Source organism: Neodiprion lecontei, chromosome 6, assembly GCF_021901455.1.
Source record: "Neodiprion lecontei isolate iyNeoLeco1 chromosome 6, iyNeoLeco1.1, whole genome shotgun sequence".
Lineage (NCBI taxonomy): Eukaryota > Metazoa > Arthropoda > Insecta > Hymenoptera > Diprionidae > Neodiprion > Neodiprion lecontei.
In genome coordinates, this window is record NC_060265.1 from 4,690,497 (window position 1) to 4,713,839 (window position 23,343).

The 23,343-nt window shown below is 45.5% G+C and overlaps 1 protein-coding gene across 4 annotated transcripts in view; it reads left to right on the top strand.

The window, feature by feature from the left end:
- LOC107224631 (teneurin-m) overlaps positions 1-23,343 on the top strand; it is a 342,331-nt gene that overhangs the window by 176,769 nt on the left and 142,219 nt on the right. For all 4 annotated transcript variants that reach the window (XM_046742613.1, XM_046742615.1, XM_046742616.1 and 1 more), the window contains exon 3: positions 297-596. In XM_046742613.1, the coding sequence (XP_046598569.1) occupies positions 297-596 (300 nt within the window). The remainder of the gene's footprint in view (positions 1-296; positions 597-23,343) is intronic.

A 23,343-nucleotide genomic window follows, 5' to 3' on the forward strand; every position in this document is an offset into this window, starting at 1 on the left:
TTTCGGGGCTGTTTTGCTTTGTGCCCTAGTTCCCTGCGCCCCGTAGCGAAGCTGGCTAAAGCTCGTCTTCAGAAAGACCCGTAAAAACGTGACGCCTTACAAATTATTTCCGGAGTCAATGTGGCGACACTTCTCTCTTCCTTTCCTTGCACGCGCACAATTCCTGAACCGTACACGTCGATTATGCCTGACAAAATTACGGTGACAAGGATCGAGCAGCGTTCGCGAAAGTCGATTTTAAAAATGTGTAAATTCAAACGCGGTCGTTCCTGACCTCCCGTTTCGTTCTCTTTCAGGGAAGGGACGGTTCTACCCAGCCTACAGCCTCAGCGGCAGTGAAGGCGAAGACAACTCTCCGAGCATTCGCGGAGGGCGTGTTTACGCCCCGAGCAATCATCAGAACAACCAGGTCCAGCACAATCACTATAACTCGAGTCAGCACAAGCAGCGAGCCTACCAGCATCCTCTGTTCCACGTGCCGGGAAGCGGAGCCGGACTCAGCGACACCCCGACCTCGGGCAACGCCTCCGACGAGACTCTGACGGACAGCGAGCTTACGAACCTCGCCAGGGACTCGACGCTGCTCGTCCATAACGGTGAGTAACGATTTCACAGTCTCGAAAAGTGTTTTCAGTGAAACTTGCCACACGATAAAAAATGTAGCCTTTTCCGATCATCTACACGCACGCGTATGAGAAAGGAGGAAAGAAGCGAGATCGACGATAAAATCTTGCGATTATTCGTCAAGAGGTCTCCGGAAATGAGTGAGGGTGGTTGTCAGAATCGGTAAATCGCAATAAGGGAAAATCGTGTCTCCGCATTACTCAAAGGTGATGGATGACGGGCGGGAGTCTCGGGCATTCTGTCGCACAGACGTTGGGTTATAGCAAAAGCACGGCAAAGCGTCAAGATGACGTATCACCTCCAAGCTGGATAGCGCAGGTCGGGTTTCGCTCGGTTGGGTTCCAGTTTGTTCCAGATCCTCAAATATACTCAGTGCCTGTCTTATCGCCCCTCATCAGGGTCAGGAGTTATCCGCACGTCGCCCACGTGATAGAAGCGTATATAACCAAAAATTCTTCCCTACCCCGATATCCAAGATTTGCTGACGCTTGTTCCGAGGGCTGTTCATTTTTTCCTTCACCTCCCTGCCTCTCTCTCTCGTTCACACTCTCACTCTCTGTCTCTCTCCCTCGTTCACACTCTCACTCTCTGCCTCTCTCTCTCTTCTCTCTCTCTCTCTCTCTCTCTTTCGCTCTTTTTCGCTTCCTCTCGCGCGCACCTTTTGTGCTACTTTACTTTAACTTTTGTTCAAGAGCTTGAGAGCTTTGGCGGGAAAGCGGGGTCGTAAGAGTGCGAAAGTTAGCGCGAAGAGTTCGCGGTGCGCACAATAGATTACGATCAACCCGTGACAGCTATCGTTCTGGGTCCTGACGAACGAAAAGTAAAAAAAAAAAAAAAAAAAACCTCCTTATATAAATCGCTCCTTGGAAAAGAGAATGAAGCAAAAAGGGGGAGGGATAAAAAAGGAAGAAAAAAAAAAAACAACCTAGCGATTCTCGATTCTTCGAGAGCGCTGGGCGTTCAAGCGTTACAAGTGCACGGCATGGAAGCAGAAGCACGGGTGCGTGTGTGTTGTTGAAAAATTCATGGATTCACTACGGTTCGCGTATTTTGGCGTCGTTTTCTATCGGCAACCGCGTCTAAACGGAGGCGAGCGATTCCATTGTGCCTCCCGGCGAGCATCATCCATCATACGGGTCCATTCTTATTTGAGCAAATATCCCCGGTGGTGAAACACATCCTGAACAATGATTGGGTCATTCTATCGTTCACCCTCGGTCGTCGTTGTCCCCCCCCCCGCAGCAGGACGAACGAGTAATTACCCAAGAAATCTGCATGACAGAGGAAATCGCATGATTCGTCGACTCCGTACGGCGGGTCCCGAGCATTACCGCGGGTTCTCCGCAGCCGATCCCGCAATGCTGCGCGCGGTCCACCGGATGGCATTTAATAAGCGCGTCTTCAATCATCTTCCGCGGGGAAGGGTGGAAGAGGGGGAAGAGAGGGAGGGTTTGTTGCTGTGCAATGGCGGGGAATATAGCGGCGGGAAACTCCGTTGGGGATTACGCCATTAGCATTAATATCGTCATCGAGGGATTTTTGTATTAGCTACGGCTTCGCGTGACGAATTCACCGACGCAACGCGACCCGCGCTTAAGGATCAACAACTACGATACACAACGTAGTCCTACGCCTATCTTGAGCCCCGGTCTTGCGTGATGAGACGGAAGTAATACACCGCTCTCCTCTACGCCGGATTCACTCCGCTATTGGTCACGGATTTCGTATGGACGATTGCCGGTATGCGCGGCCAATTTTCATTCATTGATCCCGCTTCCCATGTACGTTATACATACTAACCGACCTTGGTTTTATACGGGGTATTCGATCGTAGGAATTTTTTTCCCGAGGAGGTCAACAACGTGCGGCCAAAAAAACCGATTTCCCAAGTATCTCAAGCCTCCGATTATACCCTCGAAAGGAAGGACGGGACTATAAAGCTTCTGCCGGTGGTGCTGCACCGCTACTCGCGTTTCCTGATAGGGCATTATTTTCAGAGGTATTACCCTTCTCTCTCTATCTTCATATCGGGCATTACGAGGTACTGGCGCTATTGAGGTCACTGCAGCGCTTTTTCAAGTGAAACCAAGAGCGAGGAACAGTGAGATCGAAATACTCTGAAATCGAGAAGGCATATAAACGATCGAAGTCAGTTCTACGCGCAATATCTGCACTGGGAATAATACGAGAGACAAGTTATGAAGGTGACGGGGGAAAGAGGTGCCTCGAGGGCACTCGAGGAACGCGCAGTGGTCAACCAACCAGGGTAGCGGAGGTGGCGAAGGTGGTAAAGGTGGACGAAGAGCGTGGGAGCGGGTCGATGATACGGGATGCGATGCGTGGAGGGAAACGTCGAGTCTGCAAACCGAGCTTCGATAAAACGTAAACAGAGAACGTCGAGATAATTGATCAAGTTCAGAAGAACGGATCCTTTTTTAACATCTCGTAGTTGGGTTAGGTTAAAGCGAGAACCGAGGGAGAACCGCTGCGGTTAATTAGAGGCGTGAAACGTCTGGACGTTCGGTCACTCCGTCGGTTTCCTACCTCCGACTTTCTCCTCCCAGTTTCGCAGAGCCACTCCACCCTTCCCCGTCCTCCTCTTTTCGTTATACCGCGAACTATAACGACCTTTGTTATCGTGGATGAACGCTGTCGTCCGGTCTCGACAATGGAGACCCTTTCAAGTTGGCCGTACAATCCACACGTCGAATCACTCGCGCCGAGAACAGACCCCGGTTCCTCGTCTCCTCGACACCAAAATATAACGATACTTGTAGACGACCAATTTTCGACCCTCGTTCCACGGATCGGTGATCGAACTTTCACGACCCGGCGGCGGCAACAAAGAAAGCGAGAAAATTCTCGCTGACTGTGTAATTATTTACGAGCACGCGGTTAATTGCACCCTGTAATTTATAACCATGGGACGAAATTATTCATGTCAGTAATTACTCGTGTATCGTGAGAATACGGGTACACCTTTCGCGAATAATTTATACACGCTAGATAGTTTAAACCTGTGTTACTAATTGCTCGGAAGTTAGAAACAACTGTTGAAAAATAAATAAGTAGATTATACCACACCGGCACCCATCCACCGAGAGTTCTAGTTCCACATCACATCAGGAAATAGACATATTAATCCACGAGCGTTGTGTACAGAGGACCTAGTGCTTGCCGCTTCGTTATGTTGTGAAGCATCAAGATTCCGTAACTGTAACGCTAGAATTTCCGGTAGATTCAAAGTTCAATTAATTGAAGTATGTTAGCCAACATTTGACAGATGGAATGCCCTATAGATACATATTCGTACGGTACCGACAGGCTTGAGTAATTAGCCGAATTCCATATAATCAGCGTTGAAAACCCACCGGAATCACAGTCTTACTGCCCTGATCCGATCATACTCGATTGGCGTCTGTCATACCCAATACCCAATTACGTATGCAGACCGAAGAATCGTCTCTAATTTTTTGTCCCGTAAAGGCAGGTTTCGAACGTTGGAAGAAGATATTGCTAATTCGAATAGAGGATATCCGAAATAATTTCACGCACGACTCCCGATTCTTAAAGCGGAACGCGGAGTGAGGACGAAATTTACTCTAGCTCGTTTATCTCCGGCTTCGAATACCGCGCTCGGGCGTATAAATAACGGTGAAAAAAAAATCGATACATATTTTCGCGAGCTTTGGGTCCCCGGCCTCTCCTTCGCCTCAGTGCCTCCGGTCGCCTCTTTCACCCCGCGCTCGGCTTCCTCGCCCTCATCCTCTTTCACCGCCTCCGCATTCTGTTTTGCGCCCAATTTGCGGCCCATCATCGCTACGGAAGAAGCAATTTCTAACTTAAATGAAACTCTCTCTTCCCTCCCCCGCCCCCCTCCGCCCCGACCCTCTTCTCTCCACCTCTTTCCGACTCGCTGTCCTCGGCCTCGATCGGCGAACATCCCCGCCATCGGAGACGAGGAAGAAGAACCCTTTTGCGACGAGTGGCCGGAGGTTTTCACCCAACTCGCCCACGGTGGTACGTACCTTTAACTTTTATACGACCCATTCGGGAACGGGTATATTCTTGTCAACTTATCGATCGACCGGACATCAAACGCGGCGTGGCATTAGCATCGGAAAGCTCTTTTCGGTCCGTAAGATAAAAAACTTTGATATCCCTCAAACTTCAATGGGTGGACGTAAGATTCCGAACTGGACCAGCGCTTGGGGATAATAAACGGAATAATACCACGGCAAGATGTGACGTTCGACATGGTTCAAAAGCGTCAGTGTGACACAACGCTAAGGGGAATGGAGGCGAAAGCTTTTCAAACTCGAGGATCCGACCGAGCGATTATTGCGGGGATCAGTTTGTCTTTAGATAACAGAATCAGCAAGGGTTTGCTGTATTTAATGAAACTATTACCGCTCATTGATTGCTAAACTTCGGTATCAAGAGGAGATTATGGAAGTTCGTCCTTAGTTTGTCGGCAATCTCAAAGTTGCACGGGGGCTCACTGCAAGCTCGCTTTGTCAACGAGACATCTCGGTCTTAATCATGACGGGGAATAAGAAAAGACCTGCCGTCAAGACATCCCCGCCAGATTTCGGCAAATCCTTGTTACAGCTTCGTTCACATTGTAGTTATACATAGAATCTCTTACCTACTGACATTGTGATCGCGACTTGAGAAATGTTCGTACCTACGCAACTGCAGATCGCCGATATTGCGCGAAGAAAACGACCGCATCACCCACTTGTGAACGAAGCGGGTAAACTGTACGATTAGTGATGAGTGAAGACAGGTTTGTTACCGACTATAAAGATCGATCGGCCGTTGTGAAGCTTCGATATCACTCAACCACGACTGAATTACAAGCCATTTCGCGTATGGAGTACCAGGGCGGTTCATGATCCATTGGCAAATCCCACGTCGCGTTCAACCCAACGCGATGTTTTACCTCCGCGCAGTTCCATTGGTAATAAAGCAGAGGCACCGGACATTCGGTAACGTCGGTCCAAGAGGGAGGAACCATTTTAAACCGAGGTTCGCCCCGAGCCTGGCTAAGCTCAGGAATTTGTGGTCGGTCAAGCTCGGGTAACGGCCTATAACGGCCTATAACGGGGGTATTAGCTCGGCTCTCGGATGGAAGTGATCTCGGTCGGTGCCTCGACGTGAGTTGCAGGGATGGAGAGAGAGGTTGGCCGTAGATTGTGGGCCAAATGGAAGGACGAGAGAGGAAGTGGAACAGAAATGGCGGATTTCAGAGTCTGGATCCGCTCAGCCACTTGCTTTAACCTGACTTGCTTCACCTTCCAAACCCCACTGCAGCCATCGGCAATATCGTTTCCATTTACCTAAGATGTATCAGGTGTTCACCGAGTGCAACTTTGCGCGTCGGAACAACGACTGGGAAAACGGGACGCTTTTATCCTACATCGTGTGCTATATACTATTTTTCCATCTTCTACAGCGCCAAAGAATGCCCGCGGGCTGATCGGTTATTTATTAATTTCGCGTGAAAAGGCTTGATGCGGTCAGTGCGGGTTTCTACGGTCGAATGCACTATCCGATCGCTCTTTCGACGAAGAAATTGCGTGATGTAAGAACAAGCAGCTGTTCGGGGATCAGGTCTCCATCTTGAAGTCATTCGTGAAGAGGAGTTTTGATCCCTGGCGACCATGCCCGCATGTTTATGTATGTCGACCTGATTGCAAAAGAAGACGCGGCAGTTTGTCTCTGATGTCTGGAACTTGGGGAGGGAAAAGTCCGCGGTCGAGTAGCCACCGTCCGCGCCTGAGAACTTTGATTCCCGAGGGAAAGAAGACACCTTACGTCTGATTTGGGTCCCTCAAACTTTGTCTTTTCACCTCGACCCCCGAATGGTGCGAGCGCTGTTCCCGCCATCCCGGCTCCTCGCCCTCCGTCCGCTTCTTCGGCTTCACCCTCCACTTGTTTACGAATTACCCTCTCATTTCCATCCTTTTGTCATTCCCTGCGGACGGAATTTAATTTCCATGTTTTCGAAAGAACAAACTTTGCCGCTTTACCGAAGAAATAAACCAGCGGAGAAATAAAAAATAAAGAATAAAAAAAAAAAAGATAAAGAAGATGGATAAAAAAAAAGGGAAGATCCGAGAATACAAAAAATAAGTAACAAATGAACATATAAATGAGGTGAATTACCCCTTGCAGGTTAGTTGCATATTCTTCCGCTGTCGCGCATTACCCTGTGAGGACTGTGATCACTGGCATCAACTGCTTAAACACGCCCGCCTTGTTCAACTCCTAGATTAAATCAAGCATTGAGAAGCTTACAGAAAACTGCTTTCCGCAATGAAATCGAGGTGATTGGTATCAAGTTTCTATCGCGATTCCGAAATTCCCATATACTTCGTACCTAGTTCGGAACGCAATCTGGTCAGCGGCTTTCCCTTTTCTCCGCACTCCAAATATTGATACTGGGGCGAGATTCCTTTTTTCCGTAGACCGGAAAGAACCGAGGACAGAGGCAGAGTAGTGAGCAGAGTTCGGCCAGCGGTGATGAGAAGCTGTGCTTTGCGGGTCTGGCGACTCTCCGTTCAATCGAGACAGTGAGGAGCTGCAGGGTCCGCAAACAATGGTTAAAGTTTCGAATGAAAGAATTCAGTGGACGAAAAAGACGCGGTGGAATGTAATTTGTTGCCGTAGAGACAATGGAGACGCGAACGACGAGAGACAAGGGACACGGGACACTGCCGGAGCGACGGAAGCAAAGACGTAAGACTTTTCTATACCTCGTACAATCCACTATCTCTCCCACGCGTTCAAGAAACAATTTCGTTTGCCGCGTCCATGTATACATATATATATATATATATATATATATATATATATACATGTATGTATGTATGTATGTACGTATGTATGTATGTATGTATGTATGTATGTACAGCGAAAGCATAGACGTTCGTTGAATCGCGACTTTGAAGTTTTCTAATCCGACCTCGAACGCATTCCACTTCTGGCACCATGGCAGTAATTCAACCTTTATCTCAAAAGTCTCGGGATTCGTTTGAGAGTTGCAGGACCCGCAGTTCGCGGTTCTCCAGCCATAAGATATTTTCTTCTTCCTTCCCGGAGACCGGGAGAAGAAGAGAAAGAGGCTGATGCTGCACGGGGAGCTTGCAGAATGCGCTTTGGCAAGTCGGGAAACCCGAGCTCACGCCGCCGACGACACAACCAACGTTTCAATCTCGTTTTGTTTCAAGGGAACCTACGCGAGCAAATACCTCGTGCCTCAGGATGGGAAACTAGCCCCGGGTCAACGACGTGCCAGCGCAAATATTTATCGAACAGATCACGTGTCGAGAGTCAATTGCTGAACAGTCCACTTGACCAATATTTTCTTCCAATATTCGCAACGCGGTTGTTAATCAAACGTCGAGTGCTGTTACGATCGTCTTACACGCAGCTTCCGGTTTATCGGAACATTCGTCCGTAGCTTTTGTCGATCTTTGCGGGGCTTTCGTGCGCAACCTACTCGACTTTCCATTCCTGTCCTAAAGTAGATTAAGTGGGAAGGGACGGGGGAAACTACCGAACAGAAAGAAACAAACTTTTTAAATTTAGTTTACGTCTTAAATTGGCAACGCGGGGTGAACCGAGCTGCCGACGGGGGTGAAATGGGGGTACGGATCTTCTTCGGTCTCCTTTTTCCTTTGACTTTGCCTCCGCCTCACGTCAACCATGCCCTCTCTTTTCATACACGCGTACAGATCACGCGTGTGTAAGTCGATGTCTACTTTTATATATCCGTACACACAACCGCCATCATGCGGGCTCAAAACTGATCTTTCAATCCACAGTCTTCGGCTTCAAACTGCCTTCTTTCTTAACCACACGCGCTTGCCGCTTCTCTTTTTCATTTTATCTCAAGGTAACCGCCACGTCAGCGTTGCACAGAAAAAAAACCTAGCGAAGCTGCAGTTTACGATATGAAAAAAAATGTGATAATAATATTGCGCACTTCCGCGATATCTTTACATGCTTGAGCGAATAGCCTGCACTTCTCACTCTGCGTTACACATTAGTCTACGTATCCGGGACACCAATTTGATTGTGAGATGACAGAGCTGAAAATTCCCAGTCAAGCGATATTCCGAGATGCCAAGCGAACCGCTCCGAAGCTTGCGGAGTACGGCGAAAGGGGGGTGGAATAGATATCAATGCCACTGATTGGAATACTTCCGCACGACAGCCTCGGTCGCTGGAATTCCCAGAGCTAACACGCGTTTCCATTATACGGATCAACCGGAAACTTGAATTCACATGTTGAAGGCGGAAGTACGTGTACGAGGGGGTACAAATTACACGATATTTTCAGCGCCTATTGTCCCACAACAATACGCAGTGTTGAAAACATTGTCAATCGTAAAACAAATTATATGCCTGGATAGAATATTAAATTATTTCAATACGATATCACTGTCAACGATTATTTTTCTAAGAATTCAAGTCTCAAGAAACGAACATCGAATATACGGAGGTGAATAAGGTTGGGAGAAGAGACTCTCTGGATATTTTCTCCCGCTTATCGTCATCTCCGGCACTCAGCACACGTAACACAACTAACGAGGTTCCCCAGGCTGCGAACAGTCGGTGAAATTAAACGCGGGCCCCCCCCCCCCCCCTCCCCACCTTTCCCACCCTCTACAGCCGGCCGTTCCACCCCTGAGATCCGCGTTAGCTGGCTAGACTATAAAGTTCAGGAGTTTATTGTTTCCCGCGTGCGGAGTAATTTAAAAGCTCAACGGACACGGGATGGTGCCGACCTGCCGCAGGACGCGTGCCCTCAACGGCCTCTTCGTGCCCCTTTTTCTCAGCCCCACTCGACGCTTCACCCTTCCGTTCACTTCTCTGCCGGAGTACCGTAACCCCCGTGTTTTCCCCCACAGGTTCTCCACTTTGCTTGACATTAAACACCGTGACTCGCGAATAGGTCGAGTGCTGCGGTTTAGCCTGACACTACGCAATAAAAGAATTTGGAGAGGGGGAGGAGACGGATCGTAGGCGGAATTTTTTGGCAAAATATTCGATACCGATGATCATTGGCAGTGGCTTTATTTCGGTGGGAAAAAATTCGTGCGAAGGAATTTGATGGTTTTGAGATAAAAAAAAAAACGGTGGGCGTCGTGTCCGATCGAAATTAGGATCACGGCTGTATCCCTCGATGTTTATTATCCGGAGTACGGAGTTCCCGGATCAAGTATTATACACACACAATACGCGCGGACGCGTTGAACCTGTACAGACTGCAGGGAGCGGCACATAAAGGGATAAAACGGTAAGCGTGGAACATCGAACAAGGACTCGAAACGGCCCAAAGCCTGAGCCAGGACTTTCTTACGACTCGCCTCCCGCTGGGCCCTGTACATTGTTACTTTAATTCCGGGCCTTTGATAGCGATATTTCATTTTGAGGCATGGCGGGGCCCAACCGGGTTATTAGTACCCGGTGATGCCCGCTGGATGATGGGGCGCCCTCCCCCCTACTACACCCCGATCGCGTAGCTGCTCCGCACGCCCACGCATTGCCATATTTTTTATTGTGTCAGACCTTGAGCGGAGCGATAGCCGGGCGCCGGAGGAAATTGCTGGAGGACACAGACGGGGAACAGCGCCGCTGCCACGCACCTCGATTCTCTCGTCCTCCATTCTCTCTCCAGGTCGAGTTTCTTTTCAATTTCGATAACGATCTTGGCTTACTTTTATTTTTATCACCACCCCGAAGCCCTTTTTCACCCTCCTATACATACATTATACCTACACACCCCGAACGGTATTGTATATTCCGGGGTATGTGTATACATATACATGCATGTACATATTTTCAGTTCGAACAATCGTGCGGAAAGGGTGCAACGAAATTGCGAGTGACGTGTAAAAATTGATGAAAAAAAAAACATCCGCGACGAAACAATAATGCACGATCGATTTCTCACGGACGAGTATTACACCGATCACCTTACGCTATACTTGTACCATACCCGCTCGCATCGGCCGCCTTATTAACAACCGTGCACACAAAGGCTCGGCCAAAGTGCCGGGCCTCTCGGCAGGTGAAATAAATTTCATTTTACCCCCCCTGAACGCAACCTCGCCCATGCCACAATCGGTTGCCCAGCCCCTGCGGGGCGTGCGCACAAACCACGCGCTTGGCTGCACGGATGGGGCGAGGATGACTCTTCAGTCTCCGCTCCCACATTAACTAGCCATAAATTATACCTATGTATACCCGATCCTTGGGTGGCCCCGGGACGCAGCGCCGAGAACAACGAGTTCGATTTCACCAATAATCGCTCCGCTGCTCGTAGGTGAATTTTATCGTCACGAGTTACGACGGTTGTTTGAAATACCGATGCAGGTTCGTGAATTGAAATTCAAATTCTTACGCTCTTGTTGCTTCTTCGTACCGTTTCGAAGAAGGACGAAACACGAAAAGCACTTGCACACTTTGACGTTCGACAGACCTGTTACAACGACCCTTGGTCAGTGCAATGATGAGGATTTCTCGGACACCCTGCAAGTTACGCGTGCGTGCTTGATTAATATGACGTATTTTCGTGTCCCGTGTGACGGGTGTAGCATGATAATCGCTGTGAATCTCGCAACGTGAATGTGGAAAAATAATTAGGACTGACTACGCGGCTGATAGCGGTCACTGCTCATGAAAATCGTGTACATTGATCTCCGGGGGCGACTAATTAAATATCAAATGCTTGCCTGTTGAGATAGAACGAGTCAATGTGTATCTGAGCGGTGCTTCGAACGGCTCTCTCTCTCTCTGTCTCTCTCGAGGACAGTAGTAATTAAGAATCATCGATTAATGAGAATCTCTTGCAACTCGAGGGTCTCGCGACCCCGGTTGCATTATTTTATCCATCTCCCGTTCTTACGGCAGCGGCAGCAACAACAACCGGTATCAATTGACTCGGTGAGACTTGCTCGGCAGCTTGTCAAAGCTGCAACTTTGCGGATAAATCAGTTTTCCGGTAACACTTGCAGGTGTCGCGGAGCAAAGGCTGAACCTCAAAGTTTACAAGAGATATTTCAAGATTCCTGGCACTGCGCGATCCTCGCCCGCGTCTTAAAGATCCAACTTGTCAAATAGCCGAGTTACCTTAGCGTGTAAGGCCCGTGAGGCGGGGTTAATGCATGCTACTATATGCATGTGGGTCGGATACACGCCTCGAAGAAACCAGGTATGGAGATGGACGGGGAGCTGCAGGCGAGGCGAAGCATTGACTATGAAATAATGAAAATTTATGACCACTCCCCCGAGCCTCGTCCTGCCTCTTTGGCATGCAACTTCCAGCCCTTCCTTGCACACCCGGAGGGTTGGTGAGGACGGAAGAATCGGAGAGGGAGGGGACGAAAGAGGGCCGCAAAACTATAAACGGGACGAGGGGTAATTTGCAGAGCTTTACGCAACCGCCAAAGTCCCGTCAAAGTACCTGCTACGACAATTAGCCGATGGTACGTGCTGCTCTTCTCGAACGGCACCGCTGTGCAGGTCAATGGAAGCAGTTCGATTCTCGGCATCGATTTTCAACCGCGTCAAGTGCCGTTTCGCGTTATTTATGCCGCTCCGATTTCACACAACAGGGCGAATCGGTCAATCCGGGATAATTTCCGTGAGGTAGAAACGAGGGAAGTTTTGGAATACCTATACCTTACGACTGTAAGATACTTGAAAAACTCGCGTAGTAAGTTGGTTGCGTGACTGTTGAATAACGTATGAAAAGGTCGGGCGGTACCCTCCGATTCGATGTGTATCTACCGGCACGGTTGTATTATACGTGAACATGTTCATATTGGGCCGGCACATATAATATCGATCGCATTACCCATGAATACGGTGAAATTTCATTAAGTTGAGAAAATCCAAACCGTTGGATATAGCGTACGGGAATACGTGAGGAACGTTCGGTTCGATATTGAAATTCGCTATACATCTATAAGTTCACCGCGCGAATTTCCTATGTACATCTCGATATATGTACGTACATACCATGTATGTGTGTTACTCAAGGGAGATTTTGAATCTACAACTCTGTAACCCTCCGATCCAACTTCACCCGGCGCATCCTAACCTTCCCTAAACTAGCCGAGCTGAGCTGAGCTGAGCCGAGCCTTAAGCCCTTGGAATAGTCAGTTTATCACCGAGGACGTTAATTGATAAAACAACCCCGATATAATTTATGTGTAAATCGAGTTAGGCAAGGGTTTTCGTTATTTATGTCCCCAATTTGGTGAAATTTTCGTGGTATATATACGCGACGTAAAATTCTGAAGCGTTAATTAGGCAAGATTAATCTTTGATCCAAAGTTAGAAATTTGCTTCGTAGCTCGTTGCTTCTTGATTTACAGTGAATCTCGATGCATCGCTACGTTATACTTGACAAATAATCGAAAATATGTTACGTTTTCGGGTGGGGGTTGAAACTTGGAAGGATCAATATTTGAAATACCGATATATCGAAATTTCAACCGTGCCAAAATAAAATAACGAATGATGAATTGTTCCAAATCTTTATCTTCGAAAGTGTCACTGATTAGTAGTCATTATAATCAATGATACTTTCGCAAATCAAGATTTCGAACAATTCATCAATCGTTACTTCATTTTCTCATGTTTGAAATTCCGATATACATATATCGGCCATTCCAAATATTGATCCTTCCAAGTTTTCACCCTCACCTACATTTTCAACCATTGTGTATTCATATTTCAATGAATCTGCAAACGTCATAAAGTACACGGAGAGAAAAAACTTGGAATTTTTACAGGGATTTTTGGAAAATATTACCGTGCTTTCCAATAAACTTGATAAGAACTGCCAGCGTTAGAAAAATTATAAGAAGCTTTCAAAATTATTCTTCGACATACAGGATAAATATTGTTTGCATCGACCAGAGAAAAATAGTCATGCACGGAGAAAATTTTACCGTGCTATAGCGTGATTATTTTTCTCTGCGCGGAGCATAGCGCTAACACGGTAAAATTTTCTGTGACGGTGGGTGTCTCAAAATGTCTTCGTATATCCTGTACAGAGAAGGAGAAACAGTCGTCACGATTCTTGGTAGAAGTCTGCGGCGACAACGATAAGAAAAACGCGAACTATAAAATTGGGCAATTCGTTTTATATGGATGAAAAATAAAGATTGTAGCCTCGTTCGTTTGTGTCATGGATCCGTTACAGGCCCCTTGCATAACAACATGCACATTGTCAGCGCTGCTTAGCGGAGTTTCAAGGCGTTACATTCATGTCATTTTTCCATGCACGTGCACGCCACACAATCTCATTTCACTAAGCATGTATGTTACGCAAGGGACCTATATACACACTCCTTAAGGAGGGTGGTGACCGAAATCAAAATTTACAGAAATTGATAAAATTTGGTGATAACGTTTTTCCGATATATGTTTGTTTCTCTTATCATTTTGGAAGATGCGTTCCTTTATCCTCTTTTTCTATTCGGTATATATCATAATTATCGTTCGTAAGGAGTAAACTCCAGTCGTGCGTCGGAGCTGACATACAAACTTTTTTTTTTTAACCCAAGAAATGAAACGTTAATTTTTCAGCATAGTCAATAAAACTCAGTCACCTCGATCAGAGGAAAATATAATTAGTGAAATATGTCGATAAAGACAAAAATATACCTCGCTTAGATGGGTAAAAAATATATAATTAACAAAAAGAGACATATTAATTAGTTGAAACACACAGATAATTTGATTAGCTGAAAGAGGCAAAAAATTTGATTAGCTGAAACAAGCAAAAGTTTTATTACCTGAAACAACCGATGGTATGGTTAGCACAGTCACGTAAGTCCATACACCGACAAAAAATGGATCGAGTCCAACATGATATGCGCTTTAATATTCGTGGCTTCGATTATTGACTGTATTGTTGAATGAAAAACATTATAAATTTTTTGAATCGACATCCCTTTGTGCTTTAATTATTACAGTGAATATCTTTTTCGACTGAACATTCTATAGTTCCCATTGGTTTTGTTGCCCTGAAACAGAAAATAATACGATCGGTTAAACGAGTGTTTCTGTATATTTCAGATATATTTCAGAAATACTTACGCCAAGATTCTTCACTGTCACTACACACTCCGCGATTTTTATCTCCGTGAATTGGCCGCCGGCTTGGAAACGCCGCGCTTTCTCTCAGAACCAAAAACTATCAAGCCGACGCGCAACAGGCGCGGTCAATTGAAGTTTGAAAACTCAGTTGTTGGTAAAAAAAAAAATTGATCGAAGAGCTACAGACTTAACACATCGAAAGTTCTTTACTTTTTCATACACCGTTTACGAAATCGCTAGGCAAAAAGCGCGATCGTTCGATTCGTATTATCAGGGTGGCGACAATTTTACTAAAGTATAATTCCTCGACTTTTCCCTCACTTTTCCCGTAAAAAAATCCCGAATTCCTCGACATTTTCCCACGAAACTTGAATATTATTGAGCAGCTTTTACGACCTCAAGGCTCCAGAGGTTGTGCACCTTGAATATAGTAATTTGGATCTAAAAAACACGTAGCATTGCTTCGTTTGAGACGAATAATTGGAAATTGAACGCTTCCATTTCCGATGGTCGGTTTAACTGAATTTATGAAGCGTAGCTCAAGATTGATAACGATTTTTTTGAAAAAAAAAGTACGTTTCTCCATTTGATCGATCATATCTCCCTGATTTTTCCCGGTTTTAAAAGTCTCTCACCACGCTGCTCGATCACTAGATCACTGGATCACTCGATGCAACTGGCTCACTCGAACCGAACTCAGATCACTCGGGTCACCGGATCATCCATTTTTGGGCCACTGGATCACTCGATCACTCGATTAGTCCCGGAGGCAGCGTCAAAGATTCGCGGGTCATTTCCGCAAGCTTCATCTTTTTTAAGTTAAATGTGTAACATATAATATTAATTCGGACGTCTGTCAAATCACCCTCACGGCGGGGGGTTGCGGCAGGGTTACAATTACAGCAAAATAAATTTAAAGAAATAAACGTATTGCCGAATACGCGAAACTTATCTTACGCATTAATTGAAAAATAAGTTTCGCGTATTCCGCCACACATTTTTTTCTTCATTTTTTGCTGTAAGGCTACCCTCGTGTAACCCCCCGTCGTGGGGGCGCGTTGGAAGACGTTCGTGCTACTCTATTGTATGTAACACGGATAACTTGGACAAAAAAAATGAAGCTCGTGAAAATTGTGCAACGAAATCTGTCGTTACCTCCCGGACTAATCACTCGATCACTCGACCACTGGGATCACCTTGGACACCTTAACCACTGGATGGAGTCGATTACCGGATCCCACCGATCCCTCGACCACTGGATCGTTGGATCATTTGCAGGATGGCGCCGATTGTGCTCAAATAAAATTCCCTGACTTTTCCCGTAAAAAAATTCAGAACTCCCTCTCGTTTTCCCACGAACCTTGAATATTGTTGAGCAGCTTTTACGATCTTACAGCCCGGGAAGTTGTACAATGTACATCTTGAATATATTAATTTGGATCTAAAAAACGCTAATAATATTGCTTCGTCTCACACGAATAATTAGAAATTGTACAATTCTATTTCCGGCAGTTAGCTTAGCTGAATTTACAAAGCACGGCTGAAGTTTGAAAACAATTTAAAGAAAAGTGCATTCTTTCCAATGGTTCGTCATGAATCCTTGACTTTTCCCGATAGACAAAATTCTCCGACTACTTCCGGTTTTCCCGGTTTGTCGCCACCCTGATTATTAATAATCGCGCAAAAGGCGCGTCCGATTCCCGTGATTAATTCACACGCGCAAGAGGGCGCGACCGATTTACCTGTCAAAATACCTTAAACATCTAGAACTTGTCGCAAAATTCTGCAGAAACCCAATCCGCATCCGTGTCTTTTCGAATCCGACACGTCGCGATGCGGATTGTTCTTCCGAGATGCGGGTCAAGTTCGGGAGGGAGGTTGGAGGGCATGCATTACCTATATTGTGTGGCGTGACGGTCGGCGTTCCTCTTCGACGCGAAGTCTTCGAGCTCAGCATCTCGCCATCCAACGTACCACGGAACGCGATGGATGGTCCAGAGATGCGTTTTGCCCATTCGGACGATCACAGAAATTAATCGAATGGAATAACGATCGGTGATGACTGAACAATTGAATTGAACAACAATGGAAAAATGGTTGCAGAGTGACAAGAAATGGAAAATTCTATCTCGTTAATATTCAAACGCTTACAAATGGTCGAGAGACTCGAATACGGAGTCTTTTGGGGAAAAAATCTCTGCGATCGTTCGACGCTGTGGATTAGAAAAGTTAGCAACATCGCGATACATCGCGGTACATCGCGACCTTCCTACCCTTGCCTGTTTCCCAACGAAACCACCCAACGGAAAAGAGAGACGCACACACACACGCACAAACCCCGCGACGGATCCCAAAACGTTCGCCTACCTACCCGGTTACCTATATTCGATCTAAACGATTCTCCATTCTTTCCAACACACGTCATTCTTCGTCATTCGCGCCGTGGTCACTGACTTACATTTTCGTTGGTTACCTGTCGGGAGCAAAATGTTTTTGTATCGTAGTCTGCCTACTCGGAATACAGTATCGCGGTTGTTTCCCGCCAACCCTAATATCGTATGCATCATTTTAGCAAATGTTGGCAGACTATCGGTACATCAACCTTTTGTAAAAGTGATTAAAAACATCCTGTATGCCAATTAGCATTTTTCTAAGCGAGCTAAGAAAAAAAAGCATTTGATCTATACTTGTTGAATGTTAGAATATTGAAAATGACGTATAATATAATATGCAATTTGATTACGTTACGTTATGCCAGACTTTGGAATTTTATCGAAATAACAATAAATATTTGAATACGTTGAAACCTCAGGTGAACCCACCGCTTAAACGACATTGTCGGTAAATTCAAACGTAGATTATTACATCAGTTGCGAAACACAATTCGATCTCGCGAGTGCCAAGTAAACGATGGTTACCTGTCGCGATGCTCATTCCACTTTTAGCAACGTGTAAAATTTCTAACTTCAAGTAAGCTACGGTTAATTAAACTGCGAAACGAAAATTATTCGACCAAAAGTCAAGCACGTTGCGATCGCGAATGAGCCTATCCATGCAGCTAAGAAATCCAAGATTTGTGTAACAATTGTTACCGCCACGCCACGTGACAGGAGAATACCAGGGGAATACCAGGGAAATACCCGTAACCTAAATACGTGCAAACTCACCGACGTTGCCGAGTAATGGAGAAGTTGCTCGGAAGTCTCTGCTTAAATCTGGAAAAGCAAAAAAGGAGGCCCGAATTAATTTATGTATAAAGCTGCATTTTCAATTCTCGAATTAATAATCACCGTTGTTTACAGATTACGCAAGGGTTAAAATTATGCTTCAAACGTACCACCTCGAACAATCAAACGGTTATTAAAATGGGTATTCTTACCTCCTTTAGGTTGCTCCACGCTTGAAATGTAGTAGTTCGCGTAGCATCTCACAATCAGGTCGAATGGTGAAGCGTCGCACTTTTTACACTGCGATAAGAATATAACAGAATATTACTCATTGTACATACTTGGATCAGATTTCATGTCCCTACAAACTGCGTGTGTCAAAATAATAATAATTTTTTTTTTCACAACATTTCAGTGGTTTCCGATGTGTTAATAAATGAACTCCATAAATGAATAATAGAAAGCTAATTATATAGACACAAGTATCGAATATATATATGACTAAGGCCTGTGTACAGCTACCACTATTTACGACCAAAAGCGACAATGTAATCAAGAATCATAATTATTACGTACCTTCCGGTTTTATCTACTGTAGGGGATGGTCTAGTTTTCACCTCATCTCCAGAGATCAATTGATCGAGCCGACTCTTTGAGATCGTTGCTGAATTTGGTCAATCACACTGAAATGTAGTCCGTCCCTGTAGTCAGATAAGAGATAACATTTTGTTAGTATTCCATGTTCCAAATAAATTCACGCTCTATTGAAAATTAGCGATCATTTTTACAAAACATAATCAAAGACCGAACACCGATAAAGTTTAACCGAAAGACAAACCTCCGAAGTGACGAACATGTAACGACACAGCTACACATGTGTGAATATATGCCGCCTAAATGAACCACTCACTGCTAAACACGTTACAATTGCATTACGAACTCATTGTCAAACGAAGCTCGCCTTCTGCAAAGCCCGTTTCTTCAGAATATCAGAAAGAAAACCGCAACGGAATATTATCGGAGTATTTTCGTGTCACAAAACGCTTCTGACGAGTCAAAAGTCTGCCGGAGAGGAATTTCAATATGTTGTTAGCCTGTTCGGCAAGCTTCGGAAAGCTAAAATCTAAAAATCTGCAGCGTGATAATTAAACTCGATTACACTTTTTGCGTCGTAGCTGCTTGCCTAAAAGGACTGATTGTGAGTTGAAATTGTCAACGATGCATCTACGCACTCACCGAAGGTCGGCCGCACAAACAAATAACAAACAAACGACACGCGACGCGGAGAGTCGAGAATCGAATTCGCAAAGACCTGAAGTTGCACGGTAGAACGAAAAAGGAGGCCCGGATTAATTTAGCAAATCGGCTTTTTATTTCTCAAATTAATTGTTACCGTTGTCTAGTTTAATATTCACGCATTGCACGCTGGAACAAAAGTTCGGCTTCAAATGTACGACATCGAATTATCAATCAATAATTGAAGTGAGTATCGTTACCTGGAATCTGGGCTGCTTCACACTTTTACATGCAATACTTCTCGAAGCATCTCAGGTTTACAGTTGCACAAAACAATGAAAACTCGGGACACGAAATTCACGTTCAATTACGTAATACAAGGTAACAGAAATCGTTGAGCTTATATACTTGGCCCGTTTTTGTACAGTCACGTAGTACGAGAATAATTTTCGGTACCTACATGCATTCGAAGCCAGCTTCAGTCGAACACTGATAATAGAGCACCGATTGTCGGTCAACATTTCGAGCGTGTTTACATCGCTGCGTCCTTCGAGACTCGCGTCAATGTTATGATCCGCATCAATGGATCGTAAACTTTCGTCGCGTACGCACAAATTTGTATTCTATTCAAACGGTGAGGTGGTTGCGAGTTGTGTTAAACGATTTAAAGTAACCTGAATGCCTAGAAATTGAATCTTTTCTTTTCATCTTATTCGATAATTCGGTCACCGCCGACTCGGCACCCACTCGAGCTCTTCGTTTGTTTCTCGCAGGCTGGCCAACCCGTCTTTAGTTTTAAACTGCGAAAGACCGTAAAATGATTGCATCGACAAAAACGACGATTATGTTTTGCCAATGAATGCCCCGTAAATAAAATTGAAACATAATCGTCGTTGTCATGTATACAAAAAATTATCCATCAACCGTGCACCGTAGAGAAAATAAATACATATATTCAGGGTCCTTTCAGCCTGGGTAAATACAAGGTGTGTACCGTCCGGCAAAACTAATTGACGAAAAATCAATTAACGCCGTTTCCCCGCGAACGAGAAAACAATACACGCAAGTCCAAGCTAAGGGATATTCAACGAGCAGGTGTAATTTGTTCACATACCCATAACGAGGATGGTAGTTGGTAAACAGAGAGGAACCGCCTTTTCGGCACGAGTGCCTCGGCGGCGGTCCCGAATAGACGGTGAATGCCGAGTGCATTCCACGCACGTGCGTGCCTCGTCAGCTCTTCCCCCTCCCCCTTACCAAACTCGGGCGTAGGTGGAATGGACCGGAGTCTCTTCACCTCTCCCCTCCCTCCTCCCATCATCCTGCAGTGGGCACGAGACGAGACGCGTCAAATTATGTCGACTTATATGATGTCCTGGCTGCGCGCACCCTCGTCAAATGCAAGGTGCGACTCTACGCGAGACACAAGGGCTGGGGGAAAAGCTCGGTTTGTCAGTTGGGAAACAGCTTATCACGGTGACACGAGGATACAAATGGAAGAGCGGAGTGTCGTTTGCCGAGGTGAAGAGCGCGGGGCGTGAGGGATAATTTATAAATTACTTATATTAAATTATTCTTTTGTAGAAAATGGCGGGGTGGTGCAGCGAGCGAGAGAGGGGGAGGTAATAACAACGAAAAAAGGGACGCTGACAACGAGTAGAAAAAAATATAACCTGCACGCTGTTGGAATAAAACAGGATTCCAATCCATCTGTGTAAATAAGCGTAGGACAATTACCGCGTGCTGCGACTGGTATACAATTAGGTACAAAGGCAAGGCGATAGACTAGCTGGTGGGTGGATATATATATGTATACATATGTATATATATGTATATATACATATATATGTTATGCAGGCATTTTTCTTATACCTTACGAGATAAATTGGGCCGGGGAATTTACATTTCCATTTCTACGGCGACCGAACAGATGGAACGAGTGAAAGAAACGGAACAAATGAAACAAATTACCCCTCGTTCGTCACGTGTTCTCGGTTCACCCGAAAACTCAGCGCTCCTCAATGACTTCTGAGGCTTCGTTAGCGGTGTGCAGCAGCATCCTATACGTACGGTTATACATTCGCCGCCTTTCTCAGCTCGTCGCTGACTCCGCAGGCATGTAGATTCTATTTATTCCCGGATGACAATGTCAAGGCTGATGAAAAACGCCGACTGAGTCATCCCTCCTCGCAGGGCGGCTTTAACCAAACCGCACTTGCTCCACCTCGCCTTAACGAGACCGTGCCGAATATACATACAGCCGGGAAATCACTTGAGCAAAATATTTCCGCAGCATTCTAATTGGAGGGTTTTCAATAAACAACGCGATACGGGTATCTCTTTTCCCCAACGAAGAATGTAAACAGATCAGGTTGTACTTACCGCTGGAATTGGTGAGTTTGTCGAGTCGGACGGCTCACTGACGTTATCACACCCTCGGCGTAATCAACGACGTGGGAACTGTGCTCACTATCCGTATTATCGAGATTCTCTTTACACGTAAACACACTTCGCACCATCACTCGCGTCGCACCACTGTCACAATTAGTTTGAATACTGCGGAGCGTGGAGTCGAAGCGTCGTCACTGTAGCTTTACGTACCTACGCGAAATGCGAACCGAAATCAGACCTACGTACCTAATTCACAATTAGCGTACATTTTGCGAGGCTGCAGTATCGCGAGTCGAGGTGTCGCGTCGCGTGTTCCGCAGTCTGCTACTGCGAAGTCGTTCGCACGTCTGAACTTGGGCTCAACTTGGAATGGAAGATGTAAACATCGCTGCTGGCTGAGGATAAGGGATGACCGTATCGCGACGAGCAGCTCCTCGTGTGTTTGGAATTCGAGAAATGCAGGTAAGCCGATAATTCAGAGCAGTCTTCGCCGCCCTTTGTTATTAAAAACAACCCCCGGTGTTGGAAATAATTTCATTATAATATCAGTCCGGATTATTCGTAATTCGTGCATTGTATAACGTATAATGCGTATAATATAGAGAATCGAGGAAATGTCTCAAGACGGGTATTTGTTTCCACGGAGACAAGAATGCCCCAGTTTTTATCCCCTAATTTCATTCGCGTAATCGGCTCAAGTTCTTATTTCTCGGGTTGTTTAACTTAAGCCAAAGAAGTATGCTCTGTAATTTTATGCATCGAATGCCAGGCAGCGCGCAGCGTGCACGAGCTGGCGGAAAAGCTCTAACGATCATAATTAACGTCGAACTCCTTTGAACTGCATGTAAGACCGGAACCGGATGTTTCTGTCATCAGTTACGTCATCCCCTTCCCCGTCAGCCAGTATCACACCGCTCCCGGCGCCTACACCTAGACCAGGGTTATCAGATGGTCACCCGTGACTCAGCGCCGCCGACCGACCGCTGTTTAAAACCGCCGTCGCGTGCAAACCTCCCTCGCGTATTTCCAAAAACTTTTTGCACCCCTCTGGGGTTAGCTCATGCACTCTCCGTTACTTAATGTCTCCCGCAAACGGAGGATCCTCGACCCTGCGACCCAGCAAAAACACTCGGGGCTCTCGAATCCCCGCGTCGCTGATGCCAGATAAGCTCTACGTGCACGCGGATAAAAGTATGTCGGGCTTTCACTTAATTGCTTGCGAATTCTGTCGCTTCGGAGTTTTGCCAGAATTAACCCTTTCTTAGAGGCGATTATTTCGAGATTATTTTCAATTTTTCCTTGTACTACGAGCACGTTTTATCACTAATGAGCAAGCAATTAACTTTCTCAGACTCTGCAATAATTTGGTAATAAACGATCAATGTGCAAAAAACATTATTTGTTTTTTTTTTTTTAGAAAAAAATCGGTTTCGAAGATAGTTTTCTTTGGATTAATGCCAAATTTTATAACCCGAGGTTTTTGAGGTCGCTGATTATAAGTCAGGCATGAGAATATTTAAATTCAAAATGGCGGATCCAATATGGTGGATGATGGGCTAAAAATTTGAAAATTTAGCATTAACATTTTTTGTATCTCACTCTACATGAGAGTCATCGAAGTATTCTTGATTTTTTTTTTTTTTATTGTACGTGTCTTTTCCTTGAAAAAAATCAGTTATATGTCCGATAAAACAGGCCAACAACGACTCACCTTCGAAATCTGAAACTGAACTTTCCCAAAGCCTTTTGACACGATATTGGATTCGCCATTCTGAATTTTTTAATTTTAACTGCAGAA